General features: G+C 51.7%; 1 protein-coding gene across 3 annotated transcripts; it reads left to right on the top strand.

Annotated features, from left to right (window-relative positions):
- Positions 1–1,254: 1,254 nt before the first annotated feature.
- LOC120896528 (ubiquitin carboxyl-terminal hydrolase puf) lies at positions 1,255–19,115 on the top strand. Of its 3 annotated transcripts, none has more exons than XM_040300714.1 (17): positions 1,255–2,018; positions 2,223–4,079; positions 4,156–4,210; positions 4,283–5,261; positions 5,349–9,458; positions 9,719–10,642; positions 10,760–12,282; positions 12,363–12,486; positions 12,568–12,755; positions 12,837–13,107; positions 13,185–14,042; positions 14,142–14,332; positions 14,529–15,510; positions 15,589–15,803; positions 15,889–16,012; positions 16,088–16,295; positions 16,405–19,115. In XM_040300714.1, exons 1-17 carry the CDS (start codon positions 1,976–1,978, stop codon positions 17,598–17,600), a joined length of 13,848 nt encoding a protein of 4,615 aa, XP_040156648.1. In that variant the 5' UTR covers positions 1,255–1,975; the 3' UTR covers positions 17,601–19,115. The 3 variants fall into 3 exon arrangements, with proteins under 3 accessions (XP_040156648.1, XP_040156645.1, XP_040156646.1); XM_040300711.1 differs by having other exon boundaries at positions 1,257–2,018; positions 16,402–19,115; XM_040300712.1 differs by having other exon boundaries at positions 1,257–2,018; positions 4,286–5,261; positions 16,402–19,115.
- The last annotated feature ends 339 nt before the right edge of the window (positions 19,116–19,454 follow it).

A 19,454-nucleotide genomic window follows, 5' to 3' on the forward strand; every position in this document is an offset into this window, starting at 1 on the left:
GTTGCTACCGTCAGGGCTGATGCAATGACATGAAATGTAAACAATGTAGTCTGAATGTCATTTGACATTTTTTGAACAACACAAATCGATACGATCGGAGGATTATGAAGTGTATCGACGCTGAATATGGGGATTCTAGTGAAATAGCAAAAACTAGTGAAATGAAAGCCTTTGCACCGCACGCTCTGTTGTAGTTTGACATGAATACGGCCGTTTGCAATACGACACAGTTCACGATTCATACAAGTTGGCGAATGTCAAATGAATGTATCTTGAAAATGTCTTCATGTCAAATGACATTTTTTGACGGGAATGTCAAATGACAGAGAGAGATGGGAATGGGAAGCTTCAAATCGAATGAATGTTTACAATTTTATGTCGATGAACGTCACCGTTCGCAACACTGCTAACAACTCAAGTTTCCCTTGCATGAAACTGTTTAAACCAATCTATCCATCCCAACGCCATATCATTAAACGTTTATAATCTTGTAACAAATTCGAAGTAAAGCAAAATAATATTCTTCTTCTTCTTCTTCTTCTTCTATTTTGTCAAGAAAGGGAGTATCCTCCTATGTTCGTTCAAACCTATGTTTGCAAAGTCCCATATTCAGAGGTGTAGAAACCGAAAATTGTATGTGAATACACCTCAAAAAAACATAAACACCTTGGTCGCGGTATACGTTAACATTTAAGCATCGTAGGCGTAAACGTCAGAATAAAACGGCATTCGTGCTCGAGAATCAGAACAGCGCACACCTTCCGATTATTCGTCTTTTCCGTTCCGAAAAATTCCGCAACTTTACAGAGGCTTACTTTCTATAAAATAATTGCCCCTTATAGAAGTGCATAACGGAACATAACGAGGAATGTAGAAAAAATAAACACTTCTCTGTCCGGAAATATGCCCGTGACAAAATGTAAACAACAAGGTTTGGTTCAAAACAAGTCAATTGAAATTGAAACGAATAGTGTGCAGCATTCCACAGCTATCAAACCCCGTTTTCGAAATGTCAAACCAATGTTTAGGTTTTTTTTTCTCTTCAAGTTTGATTTGAATAATTATACTATACCTAGATTTTCAGGGTCAAAATGCATTCTAAATCAAAGTGATTTTCAAAATACTACTTTTTATGCATCAGCACGAGGGTAACTAAATGAAACAACGAGCAACATGTTTGAAAATGAAAACAGCAACATTCGAACATGCAACCGATTTGACGTTTGATTTTAGACAGGCAGATTGTCGGAAGAAGACAACAGCGCAGTAAATTCCAAGAAGTTCACCATATCCCGTTAGGAGGCGTAGAAGAGATAGCGATACACCAATGAAAGCGAGTACACCATGTGCACGAAAGTAACAGGAAGAGCGTACAACAGCACAGTTCTAGCAGAAGAATAAGACTCACGGGCTGGAAAAAAAAGGTTTGAACGGAAAATGTCTTGCCCACTGCAAGTAGAGTGAGAAATGTTTTCTCCGGTGCGTGTTTGAATGAGCCGTGGGATCTTGGTTGTCCTGGCTTAGTGCTAGTGCCGGTGCATGTGCGTACATTTGTGGTAGTATTTGCGAAAGTTTCGCTCGCCAGCAGACTTTGCGGAACCTGCAACATAGTGATCTTCGACGTCGTCGTCGTCGCCGTCGTCGTTAGGAAGAGGGTGGCGCAGCGGAAGGCAGAAACAGGCAGGCATCAGCAGCGAGCGGTACAAAGCGGCAACGAAGACAACGGCGATGAAAGAAACAAGAGTTTGACAGCGAATGACAGCAGCAAATAGGAAGAAAGAAAGTGGTGAAAGAACTCCTGCCGAACAGCAAGAGAGTTAGTATAGAGTGAAAAAATATTTCATATTACGTTGCAATTGGCGAACATTGTGGCAAACAGAACCGACCCGCAGCCCTCTCGGATGGTGCCCATCGGCGGAGAAACAGTACACGCTAGCAACAAGCCTCCGTGCGGGGAAAACAAGGGACTGCGAAAATGTGCGATGTTTGCTCCGGGTTTCTGAATCTTCTTGTTTCGTGTAAGTACCGTGCACGCTGTACGCTGGCTGGCACGACACACTCCGTTGACAGCTTGGGGCCGTTGTCGGTGTTGGTGGCCAACACCATTGTCGTCCCCAGCCAAACAACGAGGCGCTGAGACAACATGTTGTCTGCAACGCTTTCCCGGCCGATGCGTGTGTCTCACCTTCTTGTTTTGCTCTCGCTTTCTTCCCATTTTCTAGACGAGTCCAGATTGCACGGCAGCAATGACACCGATCAACCGGTGTTCCTGCAGAAGCGCGAGGTGGAAATCGTCCTCAACTACATCCAAACGTGGCCGAACAGGCAGTGTATGTGCTGCTATCGGGATGTGAAAAACTTCGAGCGGTTCAACCTGGTGCTGCAGGGTATAATCTGTTTTACCGTGCACCAGCTGAAACACATTCGCAAGCTGTTGGCACAAAACCAGCTGCAGGCATCGGCGAGCGCGACCGGAGCTGGACAGACACTGCCCGGTGCTGCGAATGTGTCGGAGGCGTCGGGTGCATCGGACCCGGGTGGCAGCAATGCAACAGCCGAGGATGGGAACGAAAAGACGGGAACCGATGGTCAGGCACCAACCTGTAAGTCTCCAACGGACAGCACCGACTGTGGCCAGGCGGATGTCACATCCAAGGAGGCAGAGCATAGTGGTGCTGGCGAGGCGGGTGCTGGATCGAAGCATGCGCCCACTGATGACGGAAGACATGCCGAAAGGCAGCAGTCCGCGGTTACGAGCAACCAACACACGATGGACGAACAGTGGACACTGCTGGACGTGGAGAAGCTGCTGATTCTGGTGTCGAAGGTGTTCCTGCTAAATTTCCCCCTGTACGTCGCGTACAAGCACAGTGTGCACACGCGCCTGGAGGACGTTTCACCGCAGGAGGTGCAATCGCTCAGCCTGTTCTGCGATTTGCATGAGACCGAAATTTCGGCCTTCCTGCTGCGCAACGTTTCGCTGTTCTGCAACTACGGCGGCTTTGAGGCAATGATGCACTGCTTTGACCAGCCCGGACTGCCCGTCTCGACGGCCCATGCCATCACGGCCACGAGCTCCAACATTAAGCTGTGGATCAACTACCGCTCCACCATGCAGCTGTTCATCCCGTTGCGCGTGAAGGTGCTGCAGTACATGTGCCGGCTGTCCGATCAGGACCTCCGGTCGCCGGCCACAAAATCGATGGCCGACTTCATGTGGACCGCCATCAAGGATCCGTTCGATTCGCAAATTACGTTCGACACGGAGGGGCTGGCGCTAGCGTTCAAGTACTTCACCTCCTCCACGCTGACGATGCGCCTGGCGGGCATGGCGCAGATCAACGCGCACATCAACATGTTCAACGACATCTGCACCTCGGAAACCGTGTCCGAGGTGGAGGCAGTCGGGCTGAAGCTGGCCAACTGGCTGTCCGAGAACCAGATCATCTCGCACCTGTTCGGACCGAACCTGCACGTGGAGGTTATCAAGCAGTCGCACATCGTGCTGAACTTTCTAGCGGTCGAAAACCAGATCACCGAGGAGCACATCACGCTGATGTGGCAGGCGGCCCAGCTAAAGCACTGCTCGAAGACGATCTACGACATCTTGCCCTCGTTGGTGAAGAACCTCGCACCGACACCGGCGACCCACCTGTACTCGCTGCTGTGCCGGCTGGACCCGAAGGAGCATACGGAGCAGAGTATCTACATTACGTCCGCACTGACGAAGCTGATATGGATGCGGGACTGCTCGCGGCAAACGCTCATCGATATGAGCAAGTCGGCTGGCAACACCATAAATGATATTGCGACGGGCCGCGGGGATTATAACGAGCTGCCATCCAGCTCGGAGAACAGCGTTAGCGTCGATGGCACCAACAGCGAGGACGAGCATCCCGAGGATGACAGTTCCGATCCGGATGTGCCATCATCGGTGGTGCCGGTGGTGGTAGCCGGTGGCCATAAGCCGCCCGGACCGATTCTGGGCATGGTTCCGGATCGCGAGGGAGAATCCGACAATGGGGCTCCTCCTTGCAAGCAGGCGCGCCATAAAATTTGTTGTGATGAAACTACGGATGGTAAGTCTCTTGGGGGAGGAAACTATTTTGATTGCGATTGGGTTAATTTGGATCTCTTTTAAATTAAACTTTACAGACAGCATCAAGGTAGAACCAGATATTTACAATGTTCAGAGAAATAAGGAGAAAATGTAAGTACAGGCAGTTACTTGTTGTGAACAAAGCGCACACAATTAAAACGAACAATTACGATTCGGTTACAGAAGAATTCCTCTAATGACACGCTCGATCAACACGTTCAACGAGGAAGGTACGAGCAGTGACGATGGCATCGATATGGATGAGGCGTTTTTAATGCGCAAAAAGCTGCGCAAAAAACGTCGCAAAATAAGCGGACTCACGCGCAAAGAGTTGCAAGAGCTGCACGAAAGCGTTTCGGACGTGGAGGATAGTGATCTGCTCGCTGCAATGCTACCGGACAGCGACTGTAGCGATAACAACCTGCAGACATCCGTGTTGCGCCACATTCAACAGCAGCAGCAGCAGCAGCAACAGCAGGCGCAGCAGGCGCAGCAGCATCACCATCATCACCACCATCACCATGGTGGCCCGCTCGGTCCAGGCATCGTTGGTATGAGCGAAAGGGAGCAGCAGCTAGTTGCCCGTGCCGGTAACAGCCTGATGGGCGCGGCAGGGGTCGCATCGCTCGGCGATGATGTATCCAGTTTCATGGGCGCCATGGGGGAGGGTCGGCTGATCAACTTCCTGAATGCGGCGGATGCGGCAGACCACGATGGCAGCTGTTCGTCGCCGATGAGCAACAAGTCGGAAAAGAACATGGCCGACTTTGACGACGAAGACTCACCGTGCGAGGAGGAGCTGGCACAGTTGGCGGCACGTGCCGAATCGCTGCACCAAGGATTTCCCATCTCGAGACCGCGCTCGATTGGAACGGTGGCCGGCCCGTCGCCGTTACGCGCTGGCGCCGCCGGAATGGGCATGATGAAACATTTGCCCCATCAGCACTCGCCCGGAATGCATCGAATGGGGGCAAACAATGGAGCGATAAAGATGGGGAAAGGGGGATCTACGAAGACGAAAGACATTCTGCAGGCAACAGCAGCGGCTGCCGCTTCGGCCGGTCCCGTAGGTACGATGATGATCGGTACGCCCTACCGCTTCCCCGATGTGTGCCTTCCGGGCAATACATTGCTGTGGGATCTGCTTCAGGATGATAAGATTGTAAGTACAAGTTTGTTTTCCTTCGATTCGTTATGTTTTGCTTGAACCAATGCTCTAATGCTGTAATTTGTCTCGAACGGCGCGCAGGGACAGCTGGGCGAATCGATCGCACTGGAGGCGGAGAAAGTTCTCGGCACGTTGCTTTGCTTCCACACGGACAAGCACATTCGCACGCGGTTCATCGAAGGCTGTCTGCAAAATCTGGCCGAAAATCGTAGCGTGGTGACGAGCTTGAAGCTGCTGCCCAAGCTGTTTGCATCGTTCCAGCAGTTCCGCGACGTCACCACGCACCAGGTGGTGCTGTGGTCGGAACGACAGCATCGCATGATGTTTCATTTCTTCAACAATTTGAAACACTACACGTCAACGTTTCGAAACAGTGCTGGCGCAGCCAGTGTAGTACTACCACCGTCCGACGGCACCGGACAGTGCGGACCGCTTTATTCGCACGTAACCCAGATCCAGGTGCGGCTGCAGTTCCTCACGTCCGTCTTTAGTGACGTCGGTTCGCCGAGAAGCTTTCGCCTGACGCTGAACCAGGTGGACAGCCTGTGGGCCTGTCTGGCCAACGATCCAGAGTGCAGCGATTGTCTGTTTTCCTGGCTGCAGGCCCAGGTGAAGGGCGGCGACACCCATGCGCTCGGATTAAACGCAATACAGCATCTGTATCTGAAGCGCCTTTCGGAGCTGAAACCGGAAGGCATTTCGATGGTTGCGTTGGGCCTGTTTCAACAGCTGTTCACCCTCGGTCGGGAGGAAATTTTCGGCCAACCGGTTGACGGTGGCGAGCGCGATCGTGAAACGGACACGGTCGGCATGGAGCACCTGTGGAAGATAGCTTTGCGGGCAACCAACACCGACGTGTCGCTGTCGGCCATCCAGTACATCAACACTTACTACATGGAGAAGCAGCTGAAGTACGAGCACCAGTTTGTGGCACAGTGTATGAACCATCTGTCGCAGGCGGTCGAGGAGCTGAATCAACATTCGGACAACAACGGGCCGGCCACCGAGTATGCGCTGATGTGCGTGCAGCGTGCGCTGATGCTGCTCAACACGCATCTCGACACATTCCGGCGACGATACGCGTACCATTTGCGTCGCTGGGCCCTCGAAGGCAAAGACATAGGGGCACACAGTGCTCTGCGCACGGAGGGCCCCGGCCCGCCGATTAGAATTGTGCTGCAGCCGGCGGGCGTGCCGGACAAATCGTTTCTCAACATGCACGCGAGCGATCTGGTGGCCGACCTGAAGGCGGAAATTGCCAAGTGGTGGGAAAAGTATCAAGCTGCTCCGCAGGCGAAAACAGCCCCTGCCAACAACACCAGCACTCCGGGCAGTGGGGGCGAGCAGAACAGTGCAGGTGGTGGCAGTCCGGCCCCGGTGCTCGGGCTGCTGCTAAACGATGGGCCGCTGAGAATCATCACGCAGGGTCAGGAGATCACGTCCGAGTACGACGAGCGCAGTCTGGCGGACGTGGGTTTTAAAGATAATCAGATGGTGTACGTTTCGCTCGGCGGACGCAGTGGCCGAAGGCGCGAGCAGAGCGAAAATCCTTCCATGCAGCCACCGCCCCCGAAGGACTGTCTGCCGACGCTGCTGCTGCTAAAGCCACCGTACTTTGAGCAGCTGTTCCGCTTGATGCAAACGCTGGGCGACATGAAAATCAGCACCACGGGAGAGCGCTGCCAGCCCAACACCAAGGCACAGTTGCTGTCGCGTCGCGTCTGGGACATACTCGCGATGCTGCCCACGTGCCCTTCCTTTTTCAGCACGCTGAAAAATCTGTCCTTCAAATGTGCAGCTCGGCCGAAAACGGACGAACAGTGCGAGGAGGAGTTGGGCGATGCGAAGCTACCACAGCAGAGAGGTGACGAAAGTGCGGAAGGCTCTGTCAAGGAAACAGATCCCCTACTAGGTGGTTGTTACACGCTGGAGGAAATTCTTGATCCGTACAACCTACAAAAGTTCATGTACGCCCTGCACATTGTGGAGAGTCTGTGTAAATCGAAGTTTGTGGGCAATTGTTGTGGCAGCGGGCCCGGTGGCGTGATGCACTTAAAGCAGGTTCCATTCACCGAGGGTGGAAATAATCGTGGCACGGTGGGAGTGGCCGGGACAAGCTCCAAAACGCTGTTGGTTAAGAATCAACTAAAGCTGAAGATTTCCTCTTCCAAGTCGCTGAAAATGCAACAGCAAAGTGGTACCCCAAGGCAGGAAACGTCCGTTGCCGCAGCAACCAGCAATCGATCGCCATCGAAGGGCGGCAAACGGGTGGATTTTGCACCCACCTCACCAGGGCCGGGTGTAGTGAAACCAACGCCATTGTGTAGTGAGGACGAACGCTCGGCCGTACTGGCCAAGGACAGGGCGGACGAGAGTGCGGAAAATAAGGAAAACACACCGAACTGCGACGGGGCTACGAGCAAACCAGAAGAGCAACGAACAGGTGAAACGCAGCAAGCGATTGAATGTGAGCCAGAAGGGGCGAATACAGGAAACGCTCAGCAAGACCCCGTGCAGGTGGATGAACCGAAAAAGTCTGAGCGCAACCGAGACGGGGAAGCCGATCGGAACGAATCCTGCGCCAGTTCGTCGCGCGTAGTCGAGTGGAGCGATGAGTTTATGCGTTGCGGTGGGTTGGCCCACTTGTATCGCATCTTCCTCTCCGGTGTGCTGCAAAAGTCTATCGACGGATCGGACGAGAGCGAATTGAACGAGTGGCGGCACGACTGTCTGGCTTCGTTGCTGCGCATCATGTGTCTGCTGGGCATGGATGAGCTGAAGGCCACCGAAGCGGAAGGGAATGCGATTTTGATTCCACCGCTAAATCGCGACACACTTGCCCTGTTCGAACCGCGGCCAACGCTCGAGCGCATTGCGTCGATCCTGAACGAGGAATCGCTTCCGGTCAATCCCAACCTGTTCAAGACGGGCCTGTTCGGTCGGCCGCAGGTCATACATTACGCGATGAATCTGCTCGTCTGCTATGCGCACTCGTGCAAGGAGGTGCGCCGGCTGCTCTGGACCATCGAGGCAAACTCGCTCTGGCTGCAGCGCTTGATATTGGACGATCCCGAGCCGGCCGTACGGCGGGAGGCTTGTGCTGCCCTTTACCGGCTCTGCCTGGGCAATGCACAAACGTACTACGAGCTGATGGCGCCGCTGCTTTCGAAGCTGGTGGCACTGCTGCCGCTGGCAGAAAACATGAAACCACAATCGCTGACCGGTGGACCGGGCGGCGGTATCTACGGCGCGCTCCTGTCGGCGGGAGACGAAACAAAGGAACCGTACGGTCCGGCTTGCCGAGACTATTTCTGGCTGCTGTGCCGACTGGTAGACGCACTCTCGCCCGAGCTTTTACGGGGCAATGCTGGCCACTCGGCGAGCGATGAGCTGCAGCCGCGCGATGCGATTGGGCTGGACGATATGTGTCAGCAGGTGGCGCGCAGCATTCTCGAGCGCGATTATCTTGAGAGCCGGCACGGCAGCCCCGACGATGGACTGTTCGGGCTGCTCAATCTGATGGCCAACCTGCTAAAGTTCGATCCCGCGTTCAAGTACAGCCTCGTCGGGCAGGAGTTCATGATCAGCGTGTTCTGCTGCCTGTTCGAGCTGCCCTCGCCGGAGGACCGGGAAAAGCCAAAGTGTAAGAGCCACGCTGCACGGGCGGCGGCCTACGATTTGCTGGTGGAGATGTGTCGCAATGCGCCGAAAAATTATCTCCTACTGCACGGCAAGTTGATGCAGCAGCATCGTGCCGGTCCGCACTCGCCCTACCCGTGGGACTACTGGCCGCAGGACGAGGGACGCTCGGAGTGTGGCTACGTCGGTTTGACGAACCTCGGCGCCACCTGCTACATGGCGTCGTGCATTCAGCATCTCTTCATGACGCCCCAGACGCGAGATGCCATCCTGTCCATCTCGACCGACGCACCGCAGAAGCATAAGGCTACCCTGTGCGAGCTGCAGCGCATGTTCGCCTACCTGATGGAGTCGGAACGCAAGGCGTACTGTCCGCGATCGTTCTGCCGGGTGTATCAGATGGACCATCAACCGCTGAACACGGGCGAGCAGAAGGATATGGCAGAGTTCTTCATCGATCTCGTATCGAAGCTGGAGGAGATGACGCCGGACTTGAAGAATCTGGTCAAGCGCATCTTTTGCGGTGTCATCAGCAATAATGTTGTGTCCTTAGTGAGTTTTAGTGCACAAAGAGTGCGCCCGCACAACACCGTGAGACAGTGACTCATCTCAATGGCGCTGTAAGGGCGTGCATTGAGATGAGCTTCCATCGCATGTTTGACTAAAAAATTGTTGACCAAAACTGAAGATTGACCAAACTATTTGCTGCACTCAAACGAGTGGCGCAGCAAGAATCAATCTTTGTTTTGAGTCGATAATTTTAAAGCATCCCTCGGGTAATAATATTTCCCTCCTTATTGTTTCTTTTTCAGGACTGTGGGCATGTGAGTAGAACGCTGGAAGAATTTTACACCGTCCGTTGCCAGGTGGCAGATATGCGCAATTTGCACGAATCGCTCGACGAAGTTACGGTCAAGGATACGCTCGAGGGTGACAACATGTACACCTGTTCGCAGTGCGGCAAGAAGGTGCGCGCCGAAAAGCGTGCCTGCTTCAAGAAGCTACCGCAGATTTTGTGCTTCAACACGATGCGCTACACGTTCAACATGGTCACGATGCTGAAGGAAAAGGTGAACACGCACTTTTCCTTCCCGATGCGGCTGGACATGTCGGGCTATGTGGAGAAAACGCTCATGCCGCACCACTACCAGGAGGAGAAGCGAAAATCGCAGATGCGCCGATCACACTCGCGCAACGTAAGCGAATCGTCCGCCACGGGAGAGGTGAACCCTGCCGGTACGTCCGGCCTGGACGATAATAGTAGCAGCAGTGCCAGCAGCAGCACCAGCACCGGCTTGATGAGCACAGGCAGTGAGTGTGGCAACGGTGGTAATAAAACGAACGGCCCCGCACCGGCGGTAGAGAAGCAGCAAGAGAGCGAAGACGTTGAGATGAAGAATGCTAGCTCGGACGAGAAGGATGGTGCCGATGATAGGAAGAATGATTCATCGAACGGTAACCTTAGCGACAGCAGCAATGGAGACCTGCAGCGGCAGCAGCAAACGATGGACGAGGAAGAGTCGGAAGACTTCAATGAGCACTACGAGTACGATCTTGTCGGCGTAACGGTTCACACAGGCAATGCGGACGGTGGGCATTACTACAGCTTTATCAAGGAGCGCAACGAGGACGGCGATCCGAACCACCAGGAACGCTGGTTTCTCTTCAACGATGCCGAAGTGAAGTTGTTCGATCCATCGCAAATTGCGGCTGAATGTTTTGGTGGAGAAATGACGGTAAGTGTTCCGGATCGGTACGAGAAACATATGTCCCGTCCATCACACTATAGGTTTGCCAGAATATGTAACTTAATTGTCTGATATTTTTCTTCCCTCGTGCATTTTCAATTGCAGAGTAAAACGTACGACTCGGTGGCGGAAAAATACTTGGATTTTAGCTTCGAGAAAACGAACTCCGCGTACATGCTGTTCTACGAATGGCGTTCGAACAAGGGCAAAAACGTGCAGCGTGACCAGGCAGAAGAACAGCAAGCCACGAACAGCGCCACGTCTGCACCTTCGGCAGAGAAACGATCCTCTACTGCATCAAACAGCAGTGTCGATAGCGATAAAAGAACTTTAAATAATGCAACTACTGGCAGTTCCGGACGGTCTCCCACTAAAACCCCGATCAAATCCGCTGGCGTGTCGGAAAGGGGAAGTTCCAGCAAGCAACAAGACCCAACGCCAGAGCTTACGGACGGTGGCCATTTCTCGAACAGAAAAGCCACCATGCCGTCCCAAAGTTCTTCCTTCAGTTCGACTCCATTTTCCATGGCGCAAGCGTCGTTTTCGGCGGCCTCGCCTTTGCCAGCGTCGACTGCAGCTACTAGTGGTGGACCCTCTTTTAAAGCGGCACCGAATACCAATAGCAAAGCTGTCCTAGCGCAAGACCCGTTGCCATCGAACCTGGGGCCATCGAAGGATTGTCATCAGCCTGTCTATGCTACAGCAGTGGGTCAAGGTCCGGCATCAGCAAGAAACGAACGTGATCAAGAGACTGAACAATTCATCCAACAACCTAGTGAAGTAGCTAAACAAAGTAATAATCTAAGTAAATGTGATATAGATACTAAGCACGCTAGCACTGCTAGAATACCATCAACGACATCATCACAGCAGCAGCAGCAGCAGGAAGTTGAGGTGACATCCACCAGAGTGGTCAGCCCGACGCCAACGACCGCATCCCTTGCCAGCACTGCTTCACTGTCGCCAACGTCAACCGCGTCGACCGCTTCCGTTGCTTCAGCGGGAGCCGCTCCCACAGCGATTACAGTTCCCACCACTGTGCCAAGTGCTCAAAGTGTACCGTCGTCGGTGTCCGCGTCCACGCCCTTACACCCGGTAATCGTGCCACCGTTGGCAGGATCATCCATCTCGACGGCACCGGTATCGGCCTGCTTGGGCGTGCTGGGTGGGCCAGGGCCAGCTGCAGTAGCAGCCTCATCGGTCATCGGTTTCCAGGGATCGACATCGTCTGCAACGTCACCTTCAGCCATGCTACATGGCGTCGTTCCGGAACCGGCACCATCCTCGTACTCATCGATATCATCCCTGTCGGCTCTGACGGCCACCGTGGGGGGTAACATCGCGCTGCCTATGGCAGCCGTCGTCGGACCAACGCCTGGTGGGCCAGGATCGTCCTTCAGCGCCGTTGCAACACACGCCGTACTGCAGGCTTCAAGCTCGCCCGGTTGTTCCAGCAGTTCGGGCAGCGGAAGTTCCGGTAATTCGGGGCTGGTAATGGTGAATCGAATCAACCACTCGAGCAAACGTCTCCGCCGCCGGCCCCTATCTAAGGAGCTAGAGGAGTGGATTTGGCAGGATAATCGGCACTTCCTGCAGGACCGCAACATCTTCGAGCACACGTACTTTAAGTAAGTGTAAAATGCACCAACACAAAGCATTGGATTTTAGTGCAATGGTAATTTATGCTTGGTTACGGTTTCTGTTTTAGCTTTATGTGGCAAATTTGTGGCCAGATACCGCAAAATCTGCTGGCGCTACCGGATATAACGTGCATCGCGGCTCAACTGTCAGTGTCGTTTTTTATCGAAACGTTTATACATGCAAAGGAAAAGGTGCGTTATCATCATCCCCTCTCTGCGGAACCCATTTTACTTACTTATTCGCTTTCCCTGTTCCTGTATCTGTATCCATAGCCAACGATGGTGTTATGGGTAGAGTTACTAACAAAACAGTTCAACGCCAGCCAGGAAGCGTGCGAATGGTTTCTCAGCCATATGTCCGCCGAACCTTGGTGGCCTGTACAGGTGCTAATACAATGTCCAAATCAGATGGTTCGTCAGATGTTCCAGCGACTGGTGATACATGTAATACAGCGTTTAAGGTAGTGTATGAGTGTAAATTGACGCGTTGTGCCGGAGTTGCGTTTGCTACATCGCTGCGGTTCGTTTTGTATCTTCCCCAGACAAAGTCACTGCAGTCTGTATCTGAAGGCAGAAACCGACCTAGACGGAAATGAAATAATCGGCAATGTGTCGTGCGTGACGCGCTTCATCAAATCGCTCATCATGTTGATGGAGCACGGTGCAAAAGCACATTCGCGACATCTGTCCGAGTTCTTCGGCTTGCTGTACGAGTTTTCTCGAATGGGCGAAGAGGAGGCATTGTTTTTGCTGCGCATTAACGTGATACGAAGTGTGGCCGATTTTTACCTCGGTCACAAAGGGCAGGAATGCGTAAGTGGATGTGAATGCATGCGCCCTTGACTGTTCTGAATAACGTTTACCCATGTTTTTTTGCACTGCCGTTTCAGATGGACGCCAATTCGGACAATGAGGAAAATTCTTCGGACGAAGCTCTAACGGTGGACAAATCGCGGCCAGCTTCGTTGGACAAAATGATTGCACTAGTGGCATCGCTAGTGGAACGGTCCAGAGGACCGGATCTGCGGCTGCATCTTTCCGCCCGCGACTACAATGCGATCGCCGGTGGTAAAGGATTCCCGTTCTTGTATCAGCAAATCAAGGACAACATCAACCCGCAGCAGACGCGCCATCTAATCCACGCACTGTGTAGATGCGACGAGCGGCTCGCTAGCCAAATCATAGCCATGCTGTTCACCGCCGTCACGAAGCACACGGAGCTGTGCGGGCCATTTTTCAAGCTTATTACCCTGCTCACGGAATCTTCCGGCGGTCCGTCGGGGCTACCGTGCTTCTCGCAGCTCGTCCTGCAGCGTGTCTGGGATGCGGCCGAGTACTGTCCGCAGTCGGCCCTGGACTGGCTGGCCGTGCAGGCGCCACGCAACAAGATCGTCCACAACTGGATCCTCCAGTCGGCCGACAGCTGGGTGGAGCGGTTCCTGCTGGCACACGGAAACGCACGGGTCCGGAATGCTGCCGCTTATCTGCTGGTATCTCTAGTGCCTTCGCAAAGCTTCCGCAACAACTATCGAGCGACATCGCACCACAAGCTATCGATGCACGTGTTTCAGCATCGCGAAATCTCCTGCGAAGCCCAGCTTATTCTGCACACTATACTGAACATGCTGCTGCTCCTGCTTCGTTCGGCGCGCAACTACACCGACATTAACGTGCACGGCACGAGCAAGTTTACCGCGTATTTTAATCTTCTAACTTACTGTTTGGTGTCCAAGACGGAGAAGCTTATGGTACAGTATCGTTCACGGCACCAGTTCGAATGGTTAACACGAAAGCGAACAGCAAACTAATGAGGTTCTGGTGCCATCTTTTCCCGTTCATCGTTACAGGTTGGACCACACTTGAGGGCACTGTGGGACCTATTTCACCCGAGACTGTCGGAACCGGCTGTACCGGCACATCACAATAAGCAAGCGTTGCTTGCGTTCTGGTATCAGGCCACACTTGACTGTCCAGAAAATGCGAGCCTCGTAGCAAACTGTCCAGACATAACGAGGAACATTGCATTTAACTACATTTTGTGAGTACTTAAAGCTTGTCTTGCTCCCGTTAGTGAATAAAATCTGGAAAATTTGACAGTTAGTAGTGATACAAAATATACAACAAACGATCTGTTGTTATATGTTAGGTTCATACAATACTTTTTGACGAAGTGGTTTTCAGTAAGGCATCACAATTTGTCTGTCTAATTGCCGCATATCTTTCTCATTTTGTAGAGCTGACCATGACGATACGGAAATAGTGACTTACAACCGTGCAATGTTACCAGTGTACTATGGTTTGCTGCGAATGTGCTGCCAGCAAAGCCGCCTGCTGACCCGACAGCTAGCCGCTCACCAGAACCTGCAATGGGCGTTCAAAAACATCACGCCACATCCGACCCAATACCCGTTAGCCGTCGACGAGCTCTTCCGGCTGATGACGCTGTTTGCCCAGCGACACCCAGAAGCGAGCGAGGCCGAACAGCGCGACGTGACCATCTTCCGGCGGACGACGTTAACTGCCTACCTGAATGGACTGGATGCGCGGGTGTCCTGGGGTACGCTAATAGCGGCGCTGCGCATTCTCGTAGACAACGATGACGACCGCCTGTACGTGGTGCTGAACGGCGGCATAACGCTTTGCTTCGACGCGCTGCACACGCTGCACTCGATGTACCACGAGGCCACGGCGTGCCACGTGTACGGCGATCTGCAGGAACTGCTGACGGAGGTAATACTGCTGATCAATACCCTGCGGGCAAGCAGCCGCGAGCAGAAGAAGCGCCCGCAGCCGGCCTTGATGAAGGGACTGCCGGATGCCGTCCGGCGATTGGCAACGCTGCTGAACACATTCAATCCACCCGAGATGCGTAACCTGGCGCTGGAGGTGCTGAAGGAACTGGTTAAGTGTGCTCCGCCGGACATCATTACGACGGTGCTGGTACCGCTGCTAACGAGCTGCCATGCACCGCACGTGCATCACCTAATTCATCAGGCAAACAGTGCCGGAAGCGGTAGCGCGGCGGCGACGGCCAATGCAGCCGCTGCATCAGCTGCAGCTGCCGCTGCTGCTGCTGCCTCGTCCATCGGGCCGCTCGGTTCGTACTTTCCGCGGCGTGGAATGAAAGCCGCCTGGCCACCGGTGTCAAAAAATACGCCCCGTCCACCGAAAGCAATGGTGCAGATGAACATTCCACAGTCACAGATTTGTGAAAAGGTTAGGATTTGTGCCTACTTCATTAACGGTGGCGAAACGAAGAGATTTTACTGTCATTTGTTTGTTTCTGTTTTGCAGGGTTTGGACAAGGATTTTGATCTTGCACTTGAACTGTTCTATCGACCGTACCACGAATTTCTTGACATAATGTTCCGCGTGGCGGTTACATCGAACCACTTTACGGAACCATTGGTACACCTGTCGCTGTTGACCGGAATCGAAGGCGTAGTGCTGCACTTTAACATCTTTGCAAAGTTTTGGGTTGGGATCTATAACAACAAAACAACACACCGGTAAGTTCGCAGGCCTAACTGGGGAGGAATGGGGCAGGATGTAGATATTCATCTCCAACACCTTTTCTATCGAAATCCGTCGCAGATATGCTGATATGCTCATCAAGAATCCACTGCTCATTGATTACATCGACAACATACTGAGAGACGAAAGACTTTCGCTCAATGATCCCATCATAGCGAATTTTATCGAAATCTACTATCCAAAGGTAAATCTCTCGGCAATACCGCGATGCTTTTGCTGAACAAATCCCTAATTACAATGCGTTTGTGTGTGTTTTTAGATAAAATCTCGTCTTGTGGTGCCACGCCTGTTGGAATCCATCTGTCAGCTGCTGCCGGACAAGAACAATCTGGAGGATATATGCGGCGATCTGCAGGCGATACGCATTATTGGCCAGCGCACGGGAATTCCAAGCTCTGTCAAGGGTGCGCTGCAGAACTCGCTGCATGCCGTGCTAACAAAGTTCAAGGATGAAATCTACAGTGACGGTAAGTGGATCCTACAAAGCAGGCAAATTGTCAACAACAACCTGCAGGATGCTAATGGGACATCATCGGGAGTGCAAAAAATCTAATGATTGCTTCTTATTTTTAGAAGAAGTACCAACGAAAAAGCGGAAAGTTACAGTGCCACACATAACGATACATCCGGTTGTGCGATCACCATCCTCCGGTGGGAATGTGTCTGCCGCCCAAGTGCTACCGGAGACGGGACATTCCGCAGCAGGTGCAGCGGCGGCAAGCGTATCCGAGACGACGTTGGCTAAAGCTACGCGGCTAAAGGAAACCATACCACCCTCGATTGAAATAACGGTACAAAATAAACCCACCCCTTCCGTGGGTGCTGCAGTTGGTGCTGGCGGTAGTGGTGGTGGCGTGATAAAACAGCCAATCGGAGCAGAAAGCCCAAGCTCCTCGAATGAGGCACGAAATCAACCGACCTCGTCGAAGAACCCAGCCCCCGAGGCGGCTGCAGCGATTTCCGAAGCAACGCAACCAATACAGCCGTCGTCACCTGGTAGTGGGGAAAAGGAAGCAGAAAAGGCCGGTGAACAGTCAGCGGGTGAGAATGATATCATCGGACCCACGGCATTGGACGCCGGTACCACCAGTGAGCAGAACCTGAACCAGCAACAGCAGCAAAAACAACAGGAACAGTACCTGCGTAATTTGGTGAAAGACATTGAGAGCCATATTGAGCTAATATTTGAGTGTTTGGACGATGACGAGGGTGAGAATGCGAACGATACCAACAATGCTAAGTCCCACCACCACCAGCCGCAGCACGATGAAACGGTCGAACGGCAGTCAGAAACGAGTGGAAAAGTACTACACGAAAACCATGCAACCAGCAACAACCCGCCCACTAAGCCCGAGTCCAGCCCCACCGCCGTATCCATGGGAGCAGCTATGTCGACTTCCAGCGCTGCAGAAGGTATGGAGCAAGGTGACGATCTCACAGTAGCTAGCAGTAGCAGCACCAGTGCTGGCTGTCAAACCGCAGTCGATGAAACACTGACAGCAGCTGAAGAAGTAGCCGCGCGGCGTAAGTTAGGCGATAATGGCGACACTGGACGGCAGTCACCAGCTGGTAGTAAGTTGCAAAAGAAACCAATCGAATCGCAGGAACCGCAGGGAATTGGTGTAACCAGCAGTAGTAGTAGCGGTGAGGGTGGTTTTGTGATGGCTGGAACACAACCACTGTTAGACACGCAGCACACTAACTCCCAGGTAGGTCCAGAAACGTCAGGTAAGGAAAATACTTCATCCACATCGGATACAATTGAGGATTGAGCGATGCAAGGGACGGAGGAAATGGGAGAGAAGAAAAACGTTAAATAGTAAGGTGCTAGAAAACAGATAATGAATGAATGAATGATTGAAAGAGAGACAGTGAAATAGACAGAGAGAGAGGGTGAGAAAGAGAAGGATAGAGAGAGCCCTACTAGGTAGCGAAGGACTGGGAGGTCTATCGATAAGGGGTCGATTCTGCATTCTGCCTCCCCAAATAGATTGCTCATACAGGAATTTGAATCTAAAACAACGGTGTAGGATTGACCCGAACTTCTCGTCCGATCGAATGAAATAATCACGTTTAAGGTATAATGTTTAGTTGCTAATATCGTATCGTGTATAAGTTTGTTTTCCCCTTCTATCGCGGTCATGCTGGTGACGTGCATTATCATTATCCTATTATTTTTATTATCATTATTATTATCATCATTGCAATAATTATACTTTCCCCCGTACAACAGCATCCGCATTTCCGCTCGTTCGGTTAGCACTGCTTCGGAGAGACGTACGTTAATTAATATCGATCACAAACATCACTGATAGTAGGACGAGGGACGTTGATTGTAATAATCGTGCGACCTAGCTGTGTCGGAGCAGAGAAAAGGAAATCCATTTTACTAGCGGATGGTCAAGCGAGGATACGCTGCGTGCAGGAAGGCCAGCACGTGCAAAGGGAAACAGCTACAGGCAGAGCTGTTACACAGAGAGGCATTAACACGCGCATTGTGATGAATGATTACGGAACGATCGTACATCTCGATTGCACTTAATTTGCGATTAACAGTGTGAAATAAATTTCACAAATATATTCTTGGTGTAGGTGATAAGGGAAATAGAGGAACGGTAGCGGTTGAACGGAACAGAGAACAGACACTTAAAACACGAACGACGAGTCCCCTTCCCCATTCCGGTCTAATGTTCACCGGTTACTAGGATACGTTCTTCATTTCGCTCCCTGCGCCGTGCTGCTATGCATGAGCGCACGAGCAGAACTTCGTCATAATACTACAGAGTTTTATCGTTTTTTATCAGTTTTCTATTGCAACTGTCCAATGGGCAGGGGACATGGTAAACTTACCTGCCCATGTGCACGTGCATTGTTGAGTCGATTTGTCTGTTATAGATCACTGCGCAGCGATTAAAATGCGTTTTTTTTTTCTTTCATTTTTATTAAATGTATTTAACCTTTTCGCTCTCTCGCCTTCTCTTTGGTTCAAATCATTCGGTGGTCACTGTTTTCGGCTAGAAAACGAATGCAGATTTGAAAATAGTACTACGATAGTATGAAGGTGGGTACGGGGGGGAGCTGCCGTCGCTCGATGCTCTGAGTGTGCAGCAACACAGTGGCTAACAGTGGAAAATGCGCGAAGAAATATCGTATTTATTATAAATCTAGCTAGTCTAAAAATTTCCTTTTTCTTTATTATTATTATTATTATTATGATTATCATCAGCAAATTCTTTTATGTTTAATTATTAAAATTATTATAGTACATCGATGGTAAACAGATGAAACGGTGTCTCGATCGATCGTCGTTGCGTTTATCTTACATCCGAAGACGTTGTGCATTGAAGAGAGTTGGTAATTGTAATCACGAGTAGTAGCACCATCCAGTGCAAGAAATGTTAAAATTTAGGCCCTTTTTTCGACTCAGTTTTGGTCCTGAAATCCATTTTAATGCAGATAATAATAGGTTTTGTTTTGTCATCAGCAGACTGTGGTGAGTTGTTCTTCTCATGCACTTTGATCCTGCGGCATCTTTCTCTTCAAACTTCGAAGAGTAAATTTGATCCCAACGATTGTGAAGTTAGGAGTAAAAGAGTGGACGATCTTCCGCATTGAAGCATCCATCA

The sequence above is a fragment of the Anopheles arabiensis genome, chromosome 2 (genome assembly GCF_016920715.1).
Source record: "Anopheles arabiensis isolate DONGOLA chromosome 2, AaraD3, whole genome shotgun sequence".
In the NCBI taxonomy this organism is placed as follows: Eukaryota; Metazoa; Arthropoda; class Insecta; order Diptera; family Culicidae; genus Anopheles; species Anopheles arabiensis.